Source organism: Chelonia mydas, chromosome 5 (assembly GCF_015237465.2).
Source record: "Chelonia mydas isolate rCheMyd1 chromosome 5, rCheMyd1.pri.v2, whole genome shotgun sequence".
NCBI classification, from domain to species: Eukaryota; Metazoa; Chordata; order Testudines; family Cheloniidae; genus Chelonia; species Chelonia mydas.
Window position 1 is genome coordinate 31,317,100 of NC_051245.2, and position 20,220 is coordinate 31,337,319.

Consider the following 20,220-nt stretch of genomic DNA (forward strand, 5'->3'; position numbering starts at 1 on the left):
CCTCATCCACCTCATCCCCCTGGTCCGGTGGTCTATAGCAGACTCCGACCACTACATCACTCTTGTTGCACACACTTCTAAACTTAATCCAGAGACACTCAGGTTTTTCCACAGTTTCGTACCGGAGCTCTGACCAGTCATACTGCTCCCTTACATACAGTGCTACTCCCCCACCTTTTCTGCCCTGCCTGTCCTTCCTGAACAGTTTATAACCATCCATGACTGTACTCCAGTCATGTGAGTTATCCCACCAAGTCTCTGTTATTCCAATCACGTCATAGTTCCTTGACATCACCAGGACCTCCAGTTCTCCCTGCTTGTTTCCAAGGCTTTGTGCATTTGTATATAAGCACTTGAGATAACCTGTTGATCGCCCCTCATTCCCAGTATGAGGCAGGAGCCCTCCCCTCACAGACATTCCTGCCTGTGCTTCCTCCCGGTATCCCACTTTCCCACTTACCTCAGGGCTTTGGTCTCCTTCCCCCGGTGAACCTAGTTTAAAGCCCTCCTCACTAGGTTAGCCAGCCTGCTGGCAAAGATGCTCTTCCCTCTCTTCGTAAGATGGAGCCCGTCTCTGCCCAGCACTCCTCCTTCATGGAACACCATCCCATGGTCAAAGAATCCAAAGCCTTCTCTCCGACACCACCTGCGTAGCCATTCGTTGACTTCCACGATTCGACGGTCCCTACCCAGGCCTTTTCCTTCCACGGGGAGGATGGACGAGAACACCACTTGCGCCTCCAACTCCTTTATCCTTCTTCCCAGAGCCACGTAGTCCGCAGTGATCCGCTCAAGGTCATTCTTGGCAGTATCATGGGTACCCACGTGGAGAAGCAGGAAGGGGTAGCGATCCGAGGGCTTGATGAGTCTCGGCAGTCTCTCCGTCACATCGCGAATCTTAGCCCCTGGCAAGCAGCAGACTTCTCGGTTTTCCCGGTCAGGGCGGCAGATAGATGACTCAGTCCCCCGGAGGAGAGAGTCCCCGACCACCACCACCCGCCTTCTCCTCTTGGGAGTGGTGGTCGTGGAACCCCCAACCTCAGGACATCGCATCTCATGCCTTCCAACCAGCGGAGTCTCCTTCTGCTTTCTCCCCCCAGACATATCATCTGGTCCACTCTCCGCAATGGTACCTGTGGAGAGAACATGAAAGCGGTTAGTTACCTGTGTCTGTGTTACTGGAACCCGGACATTCCGCTTACCTCTTCTGGAGGTCACATGTTGCCAAGCTTCTTCACTGGCCTCTTGGCTCCTCTGTGCAACCTGCTCTATATCTTTAGAGCTTTGTGCCCCTAGAAGCCTATCCTGAGTTTTGTCCAGAAAATCCTCAGTCTCTCGTATACAACGCAGGGTCGTTACCTGTTGCTCCAGACCTTCAATCTTCTCTTCCAATATGGAGACCAGCTTGCACTTTGTACAGACAAAGTCGCTTCTGTCCTGTGGAAGAAAGACAAACATGGCACATCCAGTGCAGGTCACAACAGCTGAACCCCCCCCTTCCATATCACCTACCTACTATGAGCTTCCTCAGAGACGTTGGCAAGATGTAAGCCTCACTGGGCTCACTCCAGGCGAACTCCCAGGCAAACTCCTGCTGTGAGCTGCTCTGCTGTCCCCGCTGCTCAGCTGGTTCGCTGCCGCTCAGCTGGTTCGCGAGGCTCTGGCTATTTTTAAACAGCCAGGCTTCCCTGACGCAAACACACAGACACCCTAATGCCCGCCCCCTGCAGGCTAGCAGCCAATCAGACACTCACTCAGGCTCTCTCCCTGCCCTCCCAGCAAACACACGCTCGGATACTTCCTCAGCAAGCAAACACACACACTCGGATACTTACTTACTTACTTAACATGATTATTTAACCAATTATATCCCACCACCTTAATTAGTTTACACCCAGCACAATTAATTATACAGCAGACAGAAACAATCACAGAACCAGACAGAGATTATACAGACAAACAATGGGAAATGGGGACTACAATGATAGAACAACACAGAAATGAGGATTTCACATCCCAGCTATTGATAAGTGAGTTCTTGCCAGACAGCATGCTTTCAAACTAAGTTTCCTTTTACATTTTCTAGGCACTTCCTTTTCTCTGGAGGTGATAGGCATTATCAAGACACGATTGTATTCCTAACAGCCCAATAGCACCTTATTTCAACGTGACTAGTTTGGAATATAAGGATGTGACCGTTCACTTCCCAGCTTATGACTGCCTCTGCTGCTTAGCCAAGATCTTAGCCTAAGAACAGGGCCTCAGACTGTCACAGTAAGAGAAGGCCCTTACACTAGCAGACAGTGATTTCGATTCTTTCTTTTATACCTCTATAACTAGCTAAGTGATATGAACACACCTAAATTCTTAAGAGTATAGGCCTTCACAGACAGGCCTGAATATCTATATCCTAACAAGGACAAAGCCATTTCACAAGTCAATGCAGCTGTTCGTTGCGGTGGCAGACAGGATGAAAGGTCATCCAGTATCTGCTCAAAGGACTTCATTCTGGATCATGGCCTGCATCCGCTACAGCTATGAACTGGCGAAAGTGCCTCCACCGGCAATAGTCAAGGCACACTCGACTAGAGCTCAAGCATCATCTGGCTCAGGTGCCGATCCAAAAGATCTGTAGAGCTGCTACCTGGTCAACTGTCCACACATTTACGTCCCATTATGCACTTACCCAGCAGGCCCAGGATGATGCTGGCTTCGGCAGAGCAGTGCTGCACGCTGTAAGACCATGAAATCCAAGCCCACCTCCATTGACCCTGATTGTGAGTCACCTAGAATGGAATTGACATGAGCAAGCACTCGAACAAGAAAAAACAGTTACCTACCTTGTAACTCTTGTTCTTCGAGATGCGTTGCTTATGTCCATTCCATTACCCGCCCAGCTGCCCCTCTGTCGGAGTTGCCGTCAAGAAGGAACTGAAAGGGCGTAGGGCTGGCAGCACCGGATATACCGACGCATGGGCACGGCACTCAAGGGGCGCCACTGCCGCCCTTACAGATACTGCTCAGGCAAAAATCTCCGGCTACCTCGCACTTCCCCTCATTCTTGATAAGGCATCAACCACTACATTTTCCTTCTCTTTCTTATGAATTATTTCTATGTCAAATTCCTGTAGGGCTAAACTCCAACTAATCTAGAATCATCCCCTTAGCTCGGTGCAGCAACGTCAAAGGGGTGTGATCATTCAAAACCTTAATTTTTTTATTAGACAAATAAGGTTTAGGTGCTTAACTGCCCAGACAGTGGCATAGCATTCTTTCTCAGGGAGAGCATAGTTTTGTTCAGTGGGGGTCAGTTTTTTGCTTAAGTAGGTAATGGGATGCCTCTTGTTCCCCACCCCATCCTGCATCAGTACTGCACTTAACCCAGTTTTAGAAGTGTCAGTACACAGCACAAATCGTTTGCTGAAATGAGAGTTGACCAAAACAGCCTCTTTAGACAAAGCTTCTTTTCTGGAAGCCTATCTCACAGCCTCTGTCCTTACCACCTGGTCTGATTTCCCTCTTTTTGTAAGGTCTCTTATGAGGGCCACAATGTAATTTTACAAACCTCCAGTAATAGTTCACCAGGCCAATAAAGAATTGGGCCTGCTTCTTGTTCAATAAGCAGGCCAACTCTGAATAACTTCTACCTTTAAAAGCTTGGGGTGAACCAACCCACTGCCCACTCTGTGTCCTAGGTAGGATACCTCAGCAGCCCCCATCTTGCATTTGGAGACCTTGACTTTGAGGTTGGCTTCTCTCAGCCTTTGTAACACAATTCCTACATGGTTTAAATGGTCTTGCAGGAGCTACTGAAAATACCCAAGTCATCTATATAGGGCCTGGCAAAAGTTTGTAACCCCTGCAGCACTTCATTGACAAGCCTCTGAAATGTGGTTCCTGCATTTAGTAATCCAAAAGGCATAGCCTTAAACTCATATAGGCCAGACTCCATTATAAAAGTGGATTTTTCTTGGGCATCAGCATCTAAAGGAATTTGCCAGTATCCACAAGTTAAATTCAGTGTGCTTATGAATTTTGCACCAGCTAATAGATTCAGTAAGTCCTCTATTCAGGGTGTGGGATATGGGTCAGGTTGGGTGATAGCATTTAGCTTTCTAAAATCCACACAAAAGCTCATGGTTGTATACTTTTCATGTACTATTACAATAAGAGATGCCCATGGGCTTTTTGATTTAGGGTATGTCTACGCTACGAAATTAGGTCGATTTTATAGAAGTCGATTTTTAAAAACCGATTTTATATGTCGATTGCATATGTCCACACTTAGCGCATTAAGTCGGCGGAGTACGTCCTCACTACTGTGGCTAGCATCAACTTACAGAGTGGTGCACTGTGGGTAGCTATCCCACAGTTCCCACAGTGTCTGCTGCCCATTGGAATTCTGGGTTAAACTCCCAATGCCTGATGGGGCAAAAACATTGTCGCAGGTGGTTTTGGGTACATGTTGTCAGGCCCCCCACCCTCGCTCCCTCCATGAAAGCAACGCAGACAATCATTTCGCGCCTTTTTTCCTGGGTTACCCGTGCAGACTCCATAACATGGCAAGCATGGAGCCCGCTCAGCTCACCGTCACCATACATCTCCTGGGTGCTGCTGGCAGACGCGGTACTGCATTGCTACACAGAAGCAGCACCTTGCCTTCGCGGCAGACGGTGCAGTAGGACTGATAGCCATCGTATGTCTCCTGGGTGGTCCTGGCAGACCTTGGTGAGGTTGATCAGGGGCGCCTGGACAGACATGGCTATTCTCCTCTTAGAGCACCGAATGGGAGCCAGAGACTCCAGGTCATTCTCTTCTTTAAGTTTCATCTCATGGAGATTCAGTCCTGGAATATCATGCGAGCTGGAGGCTTCTGCCTCAGGCTGCTCTCCCAGCCGGCAGCACCTCGCGGTCACACCTACCCCAGCCTACCCCTTGCTCCCATGGCTCATGAAGCCTGGACAGTAGTAAGGAGCCGTTCAACTATAGGCTGAGCAAGTGCAGAATGGTGGTAGAATGTGCCTTTCGACGTTTAAAAGCTCGTTGGCGCTATTTGCTGACTAGGTCAGACCTCAGCGCAACCAACATTCCCATTGTTATTGCTGCTTGCTGTGCGCGCCATAATATCTGTGAGAGTAAGGGGGAGATGGTTATGGTGGGGTGGGAGGTTGAGGCAAATCGCCTGGCGTCCAATTTTGATCAGCCAGACGCCGCGGCGATTAGAAGAGCACAGCAAGGCGCGCTGCGCATCAGAGAGGCTTTGAAAACCAGTTTCATGACTGGCCAGGCTTCGGTGTGACAGTTGTGTGTGTTCCTCCGTAATGCAAACCCTCTTCCTTTGTTGATTTTAATTTGCTGTAAGCCAACCACCCTGCCCCCTTCAAAATAAAGTCACTATTGTTTTGAAACCATGCATTCGTTCTTTATTAATAAAAAAAAAATCAGATAACGGACAAGGTAGCCCGGGTGGGGTGGGGGAGGAGGGAAGGACAAGGCCACATTGCTTATTGTAGCCACACTAAAAATCAAACTGTTTGAATGACAGCCTTCTGTTGCTTGGGCCATCCTCTGGAGTGGAGTGGCTGGGTGCCCGGAGCCTCCCCCCTCTCCCTCCCGCATTCTTGGGCGTCTGGGTGAGGAGGCTATGGAACGTGGGGAGGAGGGTAGGCGGTTATACAGTGGATGCAGCGGGGATCTGTGCTCTTGTTGGCTTTCCTGCAGCTCCAACAGATGCTTCATCATGTCTGTTTGCTCTCCCATTAGCCTCAGTATCTCGTCCTGCCTCCACTCTTCACACTCACTTAATTCTTTCCTGGCCTCTGCCACTGAATGCCTCCATGCATTAAGCTGTGCCCTATCAGTGCGGGAGGACTGCATGAGCTCAGAAAACATGTCATCGCGAATGTGTTTTTTTCGCCTTCTAATCTGTGGTAACCTCAGGGACGGAGATGATAGGGGGAACGTAGAAACATTCTACGCTCTACAATTCTGGGGGGATTGCATGGTCACCTGTGCTGCTGAGTTTGCCACACTGACCAAATAGGAAATTAAATTTAAAAGTTCCTGGGGCTTTTCCTGTGTACCTGGCTAGTGCATCAGAGTTCAAAGTCCTGTCCAGAGCGGTCACAATGGAGCACTCTGGGATAGCTCCTGGAGGCCAATACCATTGATTTGCGTCCGCACTACCCCAAATTCAACCCAGCAAGGTCGATTTTAGCGCTGCTCCCCTCTTCGGGGAGGAGTACAGAAGTCGATTTTAAGAGCCCTTTAGGTTGATGGAACGGGATTGGTTGAGTGTATGCAGTCATTTTTAAATCAACCTAATGCAGCTAAATTCGACCTAACCCTGTAGTGTATACCAGGCCTCAGTAACTATTCCTATTTCCAGTGTGCTTTTGTAAGTGTTCAGTGAGACCTGGAGATTTGGCATGAGCTGATACTTAGTCTACCAACATCACACCATTCTGATCAAAACACCATGAATATATTACTCAATTCAGTTATTTCAGTGGTGTCAGCATGGGTTATCTTAGGTTGTTGTGTATGTCACGCAGTTTCATATACTTCATAAATTGGGCGGTATTTTTATAATTTGATTGGAAATACAAGCTATTATAATGAAACTGGCTTCAAATTATTTCATGTCTGACTTGAGGAGTAATAGTATATTGCGTGAACCAGCACAATATCTTAGAAAAACTTAATTCTGAAAATACAACAGGTTCATGTTCATTAGCATCTTTTCCCTTGTGTGCTGTTATATTTTACAGCAACTGAAGTTTATGCACACTCCCCATCAGTTCCTCCTTCTCAGCAGTCCACCAGCCAAAGAATCCAATTTCAGAGCTGCTAAAAATCTCTATGGAAGTACCTTTGCATTTCAGTAAGTATGAAAAAGGAATTAGTAAAAATAATGCTAGCAGTTCTTATTGTGCTTTCATCATCTGAAAATATGTGTAAAGAAAAACACAGATATTCTAAGAGTTAGAGATTTTCAACTGCAAATACATTGTTTTAGAGAAAATGGTAAATTTCATTCTGGGTGTCTTGAAACACTACTTATTTTCCTTCTTTCCACTTTATTTTTAAGTGGTTCACACATTGAAAACTGGCACTCCATCCTGAGGAATGGCTTAGTTGTTGCTTCCAATACAAGGCTGCAGGTAAATAATAGATACAAGGGTTCTTATCTGACCCATAGGTACAAGGTTGCATATTAAACATAGGGCATCTTTGGGGAGAGGCAGTTGAGGTGGCCATCTTGGTGATCAAAAACTAAATGGTGCAATTATATCCTCCCTTCTTTCACAGTAATCAGTTGTTCCACTGGTCCTTCTGAAGCATTGATGGTGAAATCCTGGCCCCAGTGAAGTCAATAGCTAAACTCCCATTGACTTCAGCAAGGTTAGGGATTCACACTGAGGCTGTGCACAGCAGCACCTTCAGTGGCAGAGGAAGTACCAGATGGAGGGCTTCCTCTTCCATCTCGGAGGTGTTGTTCAGTACTGCTAAAGAGAACATCATAAGGACTGAGTCATGGAGGAGAATGAGAGTGAGGTAACTGAATGGAGCAAGCTAAGAGGAGAGAGAAAATTAACACAGGGCAGTTCAGAGGAGGGGAAATAAAACAAAAGGATTCAGTGAATACAGATAAAGAGTGCAAAGGTAACAGAGTGGACAGAAGAGAGAGACAGTACAATAGGGAGGGAGGGAAAAGAGACATCAGTGGAAAAGAGGGAAGAGAGAAAGTTGGGAAGAATGACAGCACTCCCTACTTAAGCTCTTGGCTGCACCTTAATAAGGACCTGAGCAGTTCCTCTGAAGTCACTAAAGTTATTCACATTTACAGACTCTGTCTCTATATTTCTACCAGGGGCTCTTGGAAACCCTGTTTAAAAACATGAATTAGGCAAAAGCATCACTGACTTCTGGAATAAATCTAACAACGATCATTTATTTATTTACCTAATTTAAAAAATTATACAAACTGTGGCTCTGATACTGCAAACATGTATTATGAATAAAGCCATGCAGATGCATAATTGTTTTCAGGATCAAGGGTTACATTTCAGATTTAACCTCACTTTTTTTTATTGTTTATCATTGTGTTTGCTGATAACATGCAGGACATTGATTTGTTCATGGTTTGCAGTGTTAAATCTCAACACAAATACATCTATAACTTCAGAATATGGAGAAGAATTTCCTTTACCACCAGTAGATCTAAAAACAGAAAACACTATTTTACAGCTATAAACTGGGGCAAACTCCTTTATCTGCAGGCAATTGGAATGGTCTGCCATAAAAATGGTCTTCAGGGTATGCAGGAATATTTTAGCTTGATACAGAAGAGTTTGTATAATATTTGCCACAAGTTTTCTTAGGACTTATTTTGTACATAATTTAATATCAGATACTGTATTGGTGGGAGGGCAAATAATTATCCAGATCAGTTTAGATCATGTGCCATGTTGATTTCCTTTGTAAAACTATCAAATTAATGGTAAGCCTTTTTTACATTCTTTTTCAGCTCCATGGTGCAATGTTTGGAATTGGGATCTACCTTAGTCCACTGTCAAGCATATCATTTGGTTACTCAGGTGATATTTATAAATCACTCTAAAGAGGGGTGAATGTAAAGAGAGATTTTAATTTGCTGATTTTTTTTACCTGCTTCATTGTTTTAATCATTGTAGTAATTTTGTCTCTTTCTATCTTAGGCCAGCATTTGCAAAAACAGGAGCTCCTGTATGCAAAAAATAGGCTCCTAAATTTCCATTTATGGTCTTAAATACATGCCCTGATTTTCAAGGGTGCTGAGCAGCCAGGACCTCCCATTGAAGAATTTGGCAACTGGTATCCATTACTTTGGAAAGGAGCCTAAATGTGGACTTGGGAGCCTGCTTTTGCACTTCTGTTTTTAAAGATCTTGGCCACAGCATGCAAATATATTTATATGCAATATACGTATGCATAGGCATATAGGACCCAATCCAGAAAAAGCACTTAAGTGTGTGCTTAACTTCAATCTGAAGAGTATTCCCATTTAAGTCAATAGGACTACTCATATGCTTAAAGTTAGGTACATGCTAAGGTGCACTGCTGGATTGGACCATGTAGGAATAAAGGACAGGATATAGTAGCATAAAGTACCATCTTTTTGTTCTGTGTTTTTACAGCGCCTTGCACAATCGGTTCCTGGTCCATGACTAAGATCCTTGATGCTATTGTAATATAAATAATAATAAAGGTGTTAAATGTCATGGAGTTAGGAGAGTGGCATGATTTCCATGTGGTAAATGTTATGTAGATCACTCACTTCAAAATAAAATAGCATCTAATATAATAAAAAATAAGTAAAATATTGAAGATGAAATATTAAATTAAAATCTTCTGTGGACTCATTCTAATTATTTTTCCAGTAGCACACCACAAGCAGCAAAGCTTGATTAACTTTAAACTGAAGTCCATCCCTTTTCAGCAAAATGCTTAAGCACATTCTTAAACTGAATTCAGTGGAATTTAAGCTCATGTGTAACTGCTGTTGCACCTGCTTAAAAGTACTTTGGCTATTTTAAAGGCGTTGGAACTGTCATGCAAATGTGTGGCTCTTGGGACTGAGTCAGACTGGTGGTAGCATGTGATGCGACAGAGAACAAGAATTTTAGGATGCTTTGCAGAGGAATCTGACCCCACTCCAATATCTGCTTTCACTCTCCATGTATATCTTATACTTACAATGCTTTGCACACCAGTAAACCTGAAGTAATTTTAATGTCTTTAGGGATGAATAAGAAGCAGCAGAAGGTGTCAGCTAAGGATGAACCTGCTTCCAACAGTAAAGGCAGTAATGCATTACAGGTACAGTAGTATATCAAACGGTATATCTGGAAGGCATATTGGGTTTGTAACTGTGAAGGAATTAATATTCCTTCTTTGGAAAGTCAACAGTTCTCTTTTATTGTACACAAACAGCAGTATCCAAAGACATTGTAATGATCAAATATAATCCAATTGCTGGTAGTAGCAATTTACAGATTATACTGCAGCAAATGTGGATTTCCTTTCATAAGAAGAACTATTTGAAAAGAAAATAGGGAAGAAATGCTGATTGATTCTTTAATTCAGTATCACTCCTGGCAAACCTCTGCCTGTGAACTCTGGAGTCTTTACTAAATTAGTGTGCAGTATGGATTTAGAATGGGTAATGCTATAAAATTAGTTTGTAATCCTCTAGAGTTCCATTCATAGCACACTACAGATTTTCTTTGTGATAGTTTCTAAACTCTGAGCTGGTAAGTTTCTGTTTTATCAAAGGTAAACTAATAGCTATTATTTATAGATGGGCATTGGGCTTACAGATGGCTAAATCCTTAGGAGGAAATTCTACACCCATCTCTCTTAACAAGTATATGCATACCGGCATGGTTCCTCGCTATAGGAGGGAAATGCTGTGGAGAAGCCATTCAGAGGAATTCTGTATCCTCTGTAGGTCATGTCACCATATTCCATAGCAGCTCAGAGACCAAAGGCGTAAAGTAACAGGGTTTGGCCAAAGAAACCATGACTACATTTATCCACTAGCTCAGCAGTTTTCAAACTGTGGGTCGGGACCCCAAAGTGGGTCAGGACCCCCTTTGAATGGGGTCACCTGAGCTGGCTTAGACTTGCTTGGGCCCAGGGCTGAAGCCAAAGCCAGAGGGCTTCAGCTGTGGGCGGCGGGGCTCAGGTTGCAGGCCCTCTGCCTGGGGCTGAAGCCCTCGAGCTTCACCTTTGGCCCGCCTGCCCAGAGCAGTGAGGCTTGGGCTTTGCCCCCACACCACCACCATCTGGGGCAGTGGGGCTCAGCGGGCTCAGGGTTCTGTCCCTCCTCCTGGGGCCGTGAAGTAATTTTTTTTGTCAGAAGTGGGTCGCGATGCAATGAAGTTTGAGAACCCCTGCACTAGCCAAACTCCCATGTAGAGCAATACATGCTACTATAGCTAATGTTCTACAGAGCCATTGTACTGTACCCAGCTGTTATGTGATGAAAGAGGATTCCATCCCATTGATACCAATGAGGAGAGAGGAGATATGGCAGATATAGATAGTCATACGGCTCATGAACTGGAGTGATGGCTACACTGGTTCTCTATGGCCTGCACCCAGCCAGATTGGAGGATTCTGGTCTCCTCATGTAGGTTTCTTCTGAAAACCCCAGGGCAACAGGATTTGACTATCATTTTACTCCTTTTATTAGCTTGTTTCTCATTGATAATGTGATTCTCCCACCTATATTATCCAGCCCTCAAATTGCTAATGAAGTGGACACTTTGCTATTGGATAAAGTAGTTGCTAAACCCAGGGTTGTGAGTTCAATCCCTGAGGGGGCCATTTAGGGATCTGGGGAGTTGGGGATTGGTCCTGCTTTGAGCAGGGGGTTGGACTAGATGACCTCCTGAGCTCCCTTCCAACCCTGATATTCTATGATTCTATGAAATTGCCACTATTGCATTTTTAACCCAATAATGCAAATGTGTCCAGCGAGACTATATCAGTAAATAAACTATTTAAAACAATACTCTTGTTACATTTTTACCTGTGTTTCCTTTTACTATTTTAATTAATTTCCCCACATCTTTATCTCTCAGTCACAGAAAAAAGGACAGCAATCCCAATTTTTGCAAAGCCGTAATTTAAAATGCATAGCCTTATGTGAAGGTAAGCTGAAAATCCCTTCAAAACCAATTTCTTTCTCAGCACTGTACCTGTTTGAATTTGTAAAATGCAAATTAATACAAACTTTAATTGAAGTTAGTTTTTTTTAATAAGACAACATTGGCAGGTGTGCAGATGCCTACATCATTTATGGGTCTTAAGTCTCAATGCAGCCCCATCCCCCCATTGCCCCTACAATACCCATTCTCCAAGCATACCTAGGGCCATTAATAAGGTGGGCTCCTCATGTGTAGGAAGTGACTGGTCACCATCCTTTCAGTCTCCCAAATTTTAACCACATAGCTAGGGTTGGTAAAGAACCTCAGCAAGTCGTATGTTAATGGTTTGAGCATCCAAGACTCATAAAGAACATCTCCTTAATCTGAATTCTCAGCCCAGGTCTGACAGCTCAAGCAAATAGTCTCTTCTTCTTGTAACCACTACACATGAATTGATTTCTATTCTCTGCTTGTGCTTAAAAATCCATATAGTTATGTCCAATCTGTATGACTATAGTCATTCTCAAAAGACCTGACCATTTTTGAAAGGTCTAGCAAATATGTATCTGTTTTGACAGCAGGTAAAGGAAGGTAAGGATTTCATCTCAGCTATAAAAATATTTTAGCACTATTTGAAAGGAGAATAATTTTCAAGATGATACAATTTAAGACAATTTTTTAAAGGGACTTTATCTCAGCCTCTAAAATTGCATGTGCAAATTCTACACATATATGAAGCCTTTAAATGACATTTTTTTAAATGTAATCCATTACTGTACCAATTATGTTCTAATGTCATTCTAGAATTCCTGGGAACAGACCTGATCTGAAACTAGAATTTGTCTTTACATTTCTAATAATTTAAAAACAAAAATCTAAATATCCCAAACATACTTTTCCAAGTGTAAATGGTATTCAAAGGATAGAAATGAATGTGCAGAACTATTTCAATTATCATAGGTCTTGTTTCTCTGGCATATTTCAATGTACAATTTGCCAAAATATACTTTTGATTAGCAAAAATCCATCTCAAGGAAGGGAAGAGTAGAGAGAGGGGGTTCCTAAGATATAATAACTCATGAAAAAGTCAGTCATAAAAGAAAAAACATCCAGTGTTTATGAGTTGTAAGAGGCAAACATTTATGTTGACTTAAAATGAAAAAAGAGAAGGAGGTAAGAGTTAAACCTCACACAGCAGATTGTAAAGGTATGTATACATGCATTTATTTACAATAGTGTTCAAGTGCGTTTATGGAAGATCTTCAGAACAAAATGGTTTGTATTCAAAAATGGACTCTACCCAGAAAACCTTATTTCGGATCATTATCTTCATGGTTTAAAAAAAAAAATCTGTGATCTAATATGTAGTTGTTTCCTAGAGAAGTGGTACCTAATTCTCCAGATTCATAATTCCCTCTATATGTGTGTCAGTGATTGGAACATGGGTGGTTGTACCTAGTGGTTAGAGCAGAAGCCAATTCCAGTGGTTAAAGCAGAAGTCAGAGGCCAGAGCCAAGGTCAGAGACGGAGCCAGACGTCAGAGCTGATGGTCAGGACCAGGTTACATGGAGCGAAGCCAGGCAGGAGTAGGGCTAGGTCCAAGGCAGGAGCTATCTCAGTCATGGGAAAATGCTTAGAGCAGCCACTGAACTGCTGTTGCTGGGCTTAAGAACTGACCTGTTACCATTCCAGTCAATCAGGTGGTGTAGCCAAGCCAGTCAGGCAACCTACTTCAGACCAGCTGTGCTCATTAAGTTGCCCTGAGATTGGCTCTGCTGCAGGCCCTGATTCCTGACCCGGGGGGGGGTGTTCTAGCAGCATTTGAAGAAGCATAATCCTAAATAATCAATGACCCATTTCCCAGCTTTTTCTTTCATATTTTACTTTTCACCCATTCATCATCAAACATAAATTTTCTGTGTGCCAAAGTTCGATTAATTGGCCCACAGTACCCTATACCACTGGTTTGTCCATTGTTAGCGAGAATTAAGCTGATCACCTAACTCCTAGGTTCAGCCAACTCCAAGGTTCTAGACAAGGCGACAGACATTCCCACAATGCTATTTAAAATGTGTGGAAGCACCGATATTTTTAAATGATGTTTTCCAGAGATGTTTTCACTGCTCAGTGTTTGTTCTCTCCTTGTAGTGATAACCTCACCTGATCTGCACAAACATGGGGAGATATGGGTAGTTCCCAACACTGATCATGTGTGTACAAGATTCTTCTTTGTGTAAGTACAATACTTCTTTTTAGCTTTAAAATTCTACTTGTATATTTCCTAAATTTTTTTACCATGTTTTCTTCAGTTTTTTTGCAACAACTTTAAGAGACCAAAAATAAAGTCTTCCGAACAATTTTTCAAGAATTGATTTTTTTAAGGAAATGTCTGCAAGATCAATGACAATAGATTATTTTACTTTTACCTTTTGTTATAATAAGCAAAAAAAAAGAACAATGGGTGAAGGGCTATAGGATGTTCCCACTCTATATGAATATGTCACACTATAGTAAGTGTATCGCTGTATTGACCTGAGACCAAAAAACAACCCTCCTAGAGTGTACTTCTGAAAAGCCAAGGAAGTCAAAAATAGAGATAAAAAGATATATCTTTAAGTTGTACTCTAGCTGTAAAACAGATGTTTCCTTTTATCACATTTGATTCATTAAGAGACTACTATATATCGACATAGGCCCTCATCCTGCAAAGAAGGCTACCCAGATGGACCCCTGTACCCACCCAGAGCCTCCTCTATTTCAAATTTGCAGTAAATATGGAGTTGTCTTCACTGGGGATTTGCCCTGATTGGTGGCCACTCACTGGTATTTGTGTACCAATGTAAACACCTAGTATAGACAGGGTAAAACTGTGTTTTACATCAGTGCCTGTTATCCCTGTTCTAAGGAGGAGTAAGCTGCACTGGTTTACCATGTCCGCAGTTGAAACTTGCACAGGTACAGATCCCTAAGGGTATGTCTACACAGTAGGTAAACACTTGTGGCTGGCCCAGGTCAGCTGACTTGGGCTTGCAGGGCTTAGCCTGCGGGGCTATATAATTGCCATGTAGACATTTGGGCTTGACCTGGAGCCCAAACTCTGGGACCCCACGAGCTGGGGAAGGTCCCAGGGCCCAGCTTCAGCCTGAGCCCAAACATCTACACATCAATTTTTAGCCCCCCAGCCTGAGCCCCCCAGCCTGAGCCTGCATCAGCTGACCCGGGGCCAGCCACAGCCAGGGTCTTTTATTTCACTGTAGATGTACCCTATGACTGACCAAAAGTGACTGATATCAGAACAAATCCCCAGTTTAGACAAAGGATCAGTTACTGCAGATGGAGAGTGCAGTAACTTACACATGCTTTCGTAACACTCCGCTCCAGGAGGTTCCCAAGAGCCAGTGATGGTAATGAAAGGAAGCCCTTTGCATCTGAGCTCCCGCAGCTGATGAGCTTCCAACGGCTTACAGTGAGCCGGAGGTAGGCAGTAGTGCAGCCCTAGCAGGTCCTGCTGGACTTCAGTTTTGCTGGTTGAAACCCTAGGCCTCTTCTGTGAAAGGGCAAATCCTGCCATCAAACAGCTTCACACTTCTGGAGTTTACACTCGCCACATAATATTCATGGCTTAGTGTTTAAATAAGGAGCATTGTAAAGTATATAGCACTGATGTCATTGCATAGTGAATAAAGAGTGGATTACAATTTTATTTTTTGTCTGTACTTTTTTAGTTATGAAGATGGCCAAGTGGGTGATACAAGTATAAATACACAAGAAACAGGCATTCACAAAGAGATTCTTCGAGTCATTGGTAATCAAACTGCTACTGGGTAAAAGGACCACTCTTATTTAATTCATGTGATTTGGAAGCCTTCCTCAGTCTCAAAGCTGGATTTTGAACTGAAGAAGATGTGGAAAACTAATTTATTATTATTATTATTAATACTACTGCTACTACTAAACAAATTAACCCTTTGAATACTTCCTTTTTTCTTACTTAGTATTTCTTATCTCATTGAAATACCTGAAATGGTATGAATTAGCAATTATAGGGGTACAAAGTCCATTAATATACTACAACTAATAGCAATTTAAGAGACATTTGGGTTGCTCACAATAAACAATTTAAAAAGGAGTTTTGTGCTGATATTTTTATATTAAACTCTTTAATTGGACCATTTTAGTACTGTATACTGGTATTTTAAATTTAGAATGACTGAAATATAAGCGAGAGAAGATTTTATAGCGGAGAACCTGCATTATACAGGACACTTTGCAATAAGAATATTCACATATTTTAATACACCATAAAAATGGTTTCTGGAACATGTCAAATTGAAGAGGGTGGTTACTTACAATATCATAGATTCATTTTACTGTACGCAAATGCAGCTAGAATTTAGAGTAAAAAAAGTTAAAAGAAGAAAACATTTTTGCAGTATTCAGTTATTGCCAAGAGAAATATAACTACATTGATGGTGTGTGTCTAGTCTTCTTCATTCTCTTAAAAGAAACTATACCATTCAATAAACAGTTAAGTTACATTATTTAAAAGATGCAAGCTGAGCTGACCAGAGTTCCAGGGGCTGAGAAGTGAATTTGTAGCGAAGCCATTTGTAAACCAGTTTTTACAATGACCTATCACCCCAGTTTAGCAAGGTACTTAGGTGTTTTCAGTGGCATTGCTCTTGTGATTAACGTTAAGACATGTGCTTAAGTACCTGGCTAAATCAAGACCTATATATATTTCAGTTGATTGTCCGATTAGGAAGAAATAGCAATACCTTTCATGTTACAAACATGTCAGAATGACTCTTGAGTTCCCTTTGGTGATATACTATTAATTCATCCCTAAGGAAACAAAGCAAATCTGTTAAATCTTTATGATTTAGGAATTACAAGTGTTAAAAATAAAATAGTTACCAGAGTATGAGCATGTTGGCAGCACACTTTAGGGGCCAGGGACCAATCCTAAAAGGTGCTAAGCACCTCCTATGAAGTGCTAATTGCCCTCAGCTCTCACTGAAGTCATCTTGCAGGATCATGCCCTTCCCTTTTGACAACATTTCAGATCCCCCTCTGTACATCTCCACTTACTCCCTTGCAGCCTTGGAAAGGGAGAAGATAGGCACAAAAATTACCATAGAAGATCACACCTTGAGTCCTCCAGAAGTGGCCTGTGCTGTTATTAACGTGATGGTTATTAGGAATACCCCAGTGTGTGCTTGTTTCTTTAAACAGAGCATAAGTCATCTAAATAATTGCATAATGTAGAGAGATATTAGGGGTTAGAGATTTATTGTTGGAAGTCTTTTGTTATTCCAAGTTACTTTGCTTCTTGCCTCATCACTCCTGTTTCCCTGTGTCACAAAATAATCCTCACTCAAAAGGATAAAATTGAAGTTATCTAGAATAAAAGTAGAGTTCTCTAACGGGCCTCCTTGGAACCAGGCCATCTCTGGAGACACCACTAATAATCTGTGGCACTGCAGCGCAGTTTAACATCTTGCACCAAGGATGATTTCTGGAGTTGATCCATCTACATGGAGCAGTTAGGTACCATGAAGGGTCTGACTGCACAAATGCAAGGAAAGTAGAATTGAGGCTGGAAATCTGGACTGACCATTCTTCCTTAGTTCATCCCGCTATATATACGTGTATGACTGAACTGGGAGGAGGCTGAGCTCAACAGTATGGTGAAACATAGAACATGTGATGAAATGCTGTACCTAGGAAAACTGAGGGGAACTATGCAGCAGGGAAGAAGTCCACAGAGGAGTCCTGCAGTGGCTAAGTGGAATGATGGCCCATTATTTCAGGGGGCCTCCTCAAATATGGGATGTGCAACAAATAGGTGGGGCCAAGAGGGGGTCAGAGCTACTCTAAGTGACATACTTCTCCCTCCCCCCAGTTACAGCAGATTCACAGCCTAAATCCTGCTCTTGGGAAACAGAGAGTAACTAGAGCAGTGGGCGAAATTCAGTGTGCATACTGGACCTCCTGTGCCAGCCACATAAGGAGTACCCATAGATGCTACAACTATTGGGGGGAAGAGGGAACATTTCTCCATCTTTCAGGCAGGATGTAACAAAAGTGTCTTTTCCTCGCCCTTTTCCCAAAATCTCCCAAACTCCTAACTACAGGTTTAAGCCTGTGACCAAGTAAAAGCAAAGGAGGTAAAGGGACAGTAGTTCTAGTCACAGCACTGTTTCCCCCACTCTCAACGTATGTACATCCCAGTGTCCTCTGTCCCAGTGTGTCTCCTCTCTTTGGGTCTCATATCCCCAGTAGGGAGTCCTTACTGACTCTGAGAGAGCTGGACTCTTTCCATTGCCTCCCCTGCTGGCTAAGTCTGGCACTCTCTTCTCTTCGCCTCAGGGGCTGCTTAACAACTGATGAGCCAATGGTAAGACTTCTCTTACTAACTGAAAGCAGAGGTGCTGCCAGGCTTAGCCAGCGGGGAAGACAAAGGAAAAAGTCCAGCTTCTCAATTGCAGGGTACATTCACTGAAAGTGAAGGGAAATGTCTCCTTTCCTCAAGCCTGGAGCACGTGGCAGGATGTAAACTTCACCTACTTACACCTCTCTCAATAGGCACCCTCTGTTGGTGAGACCAGCCCCTAAGAGCGTGGGGACACAACCGAACAGAGGACACTGGGAAGTACATATGATCTGTGGGGAAACAGTGCTGGGGGCACAAGGGGACAGAGAACACTGGGGGTACACTTACCAGGGGATACAAAACATTGTTGGGGGTGTGGTCAAACACTTGGGGATGGCATAGAACATGGAAGGATAACCAGGATGTTGTATGGGAACACAAAGCATGATGTGGACACCAGGGGATCCAAAATACTGCGAGAGGAGTACTTGAGGGACACAACGTGGAGCATGGGAAGTTGCACAAAGCACAGGTCAACACCAAGAGGGACAGAGAAAGTGTGGGAGATATACACAAATACAGTGTGGGAGAACATAGAGCATTGGTGGGATACAGAGTTGCACAGAGCATAGGAACAGACACTGGGGGGGGGCGGAGACAACACTGGTGGGGAACAGAGTAGTACAGACCATAGGGGGAGCAGTGTGTGGAGAACACAGAGTACTGGTAGGGTGCAGAGTAGCACCGAGCTTAGGAACAGAGAGATGGGGACTCAGCCTGGGGGAGAACATACAGTTGGGTGAGCAGTATGCAGAGTACTATATGTGTAAACAGGCACTGTCCTACATGCAAACAAAGACACTCGTATGATATAATGTACAGTGTGGTGCTGCAGGGCAGCTTTCAGGAGGAAGGGAATCAAATTCATCCCTGGAGTCAGCTCTTTACTGTCCCCAAGTTTTGGGTCCCAGCAACTTCACTGATTCTGTCCTCCTCTCCACACCACCAGCCGAATCATTCTTTTTCTAGTGTCACCTAAAGGAGTCTCTCTGAGCCGCATGGTGCACTCCTCATTGGGATGGGGACTGGGATTCCTATGGAATCTCCTCTCAGCCCTCCATTCACCTTCCCACTGGTGCCCTCTGCCCCTTGCAGACACCTGCGAGACTTGAGAGACTGTGCTAGTGCTGAGTGACTCCAAAGGAACCGTGGAGTTTTTCCATTTGCTCATTCCCATGTGTGGGCTGTGGCACAGGAGAGGAGCATGTGGACCTTAAAGACAGTGTGTGGTCTTGAATTGTCAATCTTAACCCCTTTGATTTTGTCTTTGCAGGTCTTCCCTTCCCCCCATTGCTTCATTACTGTTACTGTGGTTGAACTTCTATTTGTTTAGGTGGATAGTAATTTTTTTAAAGCCTCATGCATACAAACTAAGTGTTAACGGTAACTTTGAAAGGAGTAAGGGCCTGATCCTGCAACGTCCTGAAAAGGTGCTGTGACTTCCTATTGATTTCAGTGGGACTTGAGAGCACTGACCATATGGCAGAATCAAGCCCTGACAGTGTGCCGTTTCTCTTCCAAGGATTATTTTTCTTATCTCTGCAATGCGCCTAATTCGATAAGAAGTGCTGTTAATTATCCCCGAGGAAGCAAATAAGTTCTGAAGGCTTCATGTTCATGATCAGGAACCTGAGCCTGCAATGCACTAATCACCTCATGAGAGCCCACAACTCCCACTGAAATCAGTCGGCCTTGTAGGGTCCAGGTCCTGGAAGGCAGAACAAGGGGAAACCCCCACATTATGAATAGTGGTAGAATTAAATTGAAACTCATTTGGAAGCCCAGTAACTTAGTCTTTTTTTTTCGGACAGGAAAATATTTTTTGAGTGCTATCATATCTATGAATGGAAAAGCGTCCTCAGTTACTTCCTTTAAAGAGAATGTTGGCACAGTCAGCATGTCCCCTCCGATAGTAAAGCCCGAGGGAGACCCCTAATAGGTAGAAAACTCTCTGTGAGGTTTCTTTTGCAGGATTTCTCCCTGATGATTCCATCTAGGGAGTGGAAGTTGCCCTCCCTGAAGCCCTACAGATCCCTTGAGATCTATGTGGATCTCAGGGGATCTGAAAAGGCCAAGGCCATCTGCACA

The 20,220-nt window shown here is 43.5% G+C and overlaps 1 protein-coding gene across 2 annotated transcripts in view; it reads left to right on the forward strand.

The window, feature by feature from the left end:
* The window catches only part of PARP8 (poly(ADP-ribose) polymerase family member 8), a 162,864-nt gene extending 142,921 nt beyond the window's left edge, over positions 1 to 19,943 (forward strand). For both annotated transcript variants that reach the window (XM_037902774.2, XM_007052818.4), the window contains exons 20-26: positions 6,771 to 6,883; positions 7,091 to 7,163; positions 8,531 to 8,600; positions 9,785 to 9,861; positions 11,631 to 11,700; positions 13,845 to 13,929; positions 15,422 to 19,943. In XM_037902774.2, coding sequence (XP_037758702.1) covers positions 6,771 to 6,883; positions 7,091 to 7,163; positions 8,531 to 8,600; positions 9,785 to 9,861; positions 11,631 to 11,700; positions 13,845 to 13,929; positions 15,422 to 15,524 — 591 coding nt within the window. In that variant the 3' untranslated portion in view covers positions 15,525 to 19,943. The remainder of the gene's footprint in view (positions 1 to 6,770; positions 6,884 to 7,090; positions 7,164 to 8,530; positions 8,601 to 9,784; positions 9,862 to 11,630; positions 11,701 to 13,844; positions 13,930 to 15,421) is intronic.
* Positions 19,944 to 20,220: the final 277 nt, after the last annotated feature.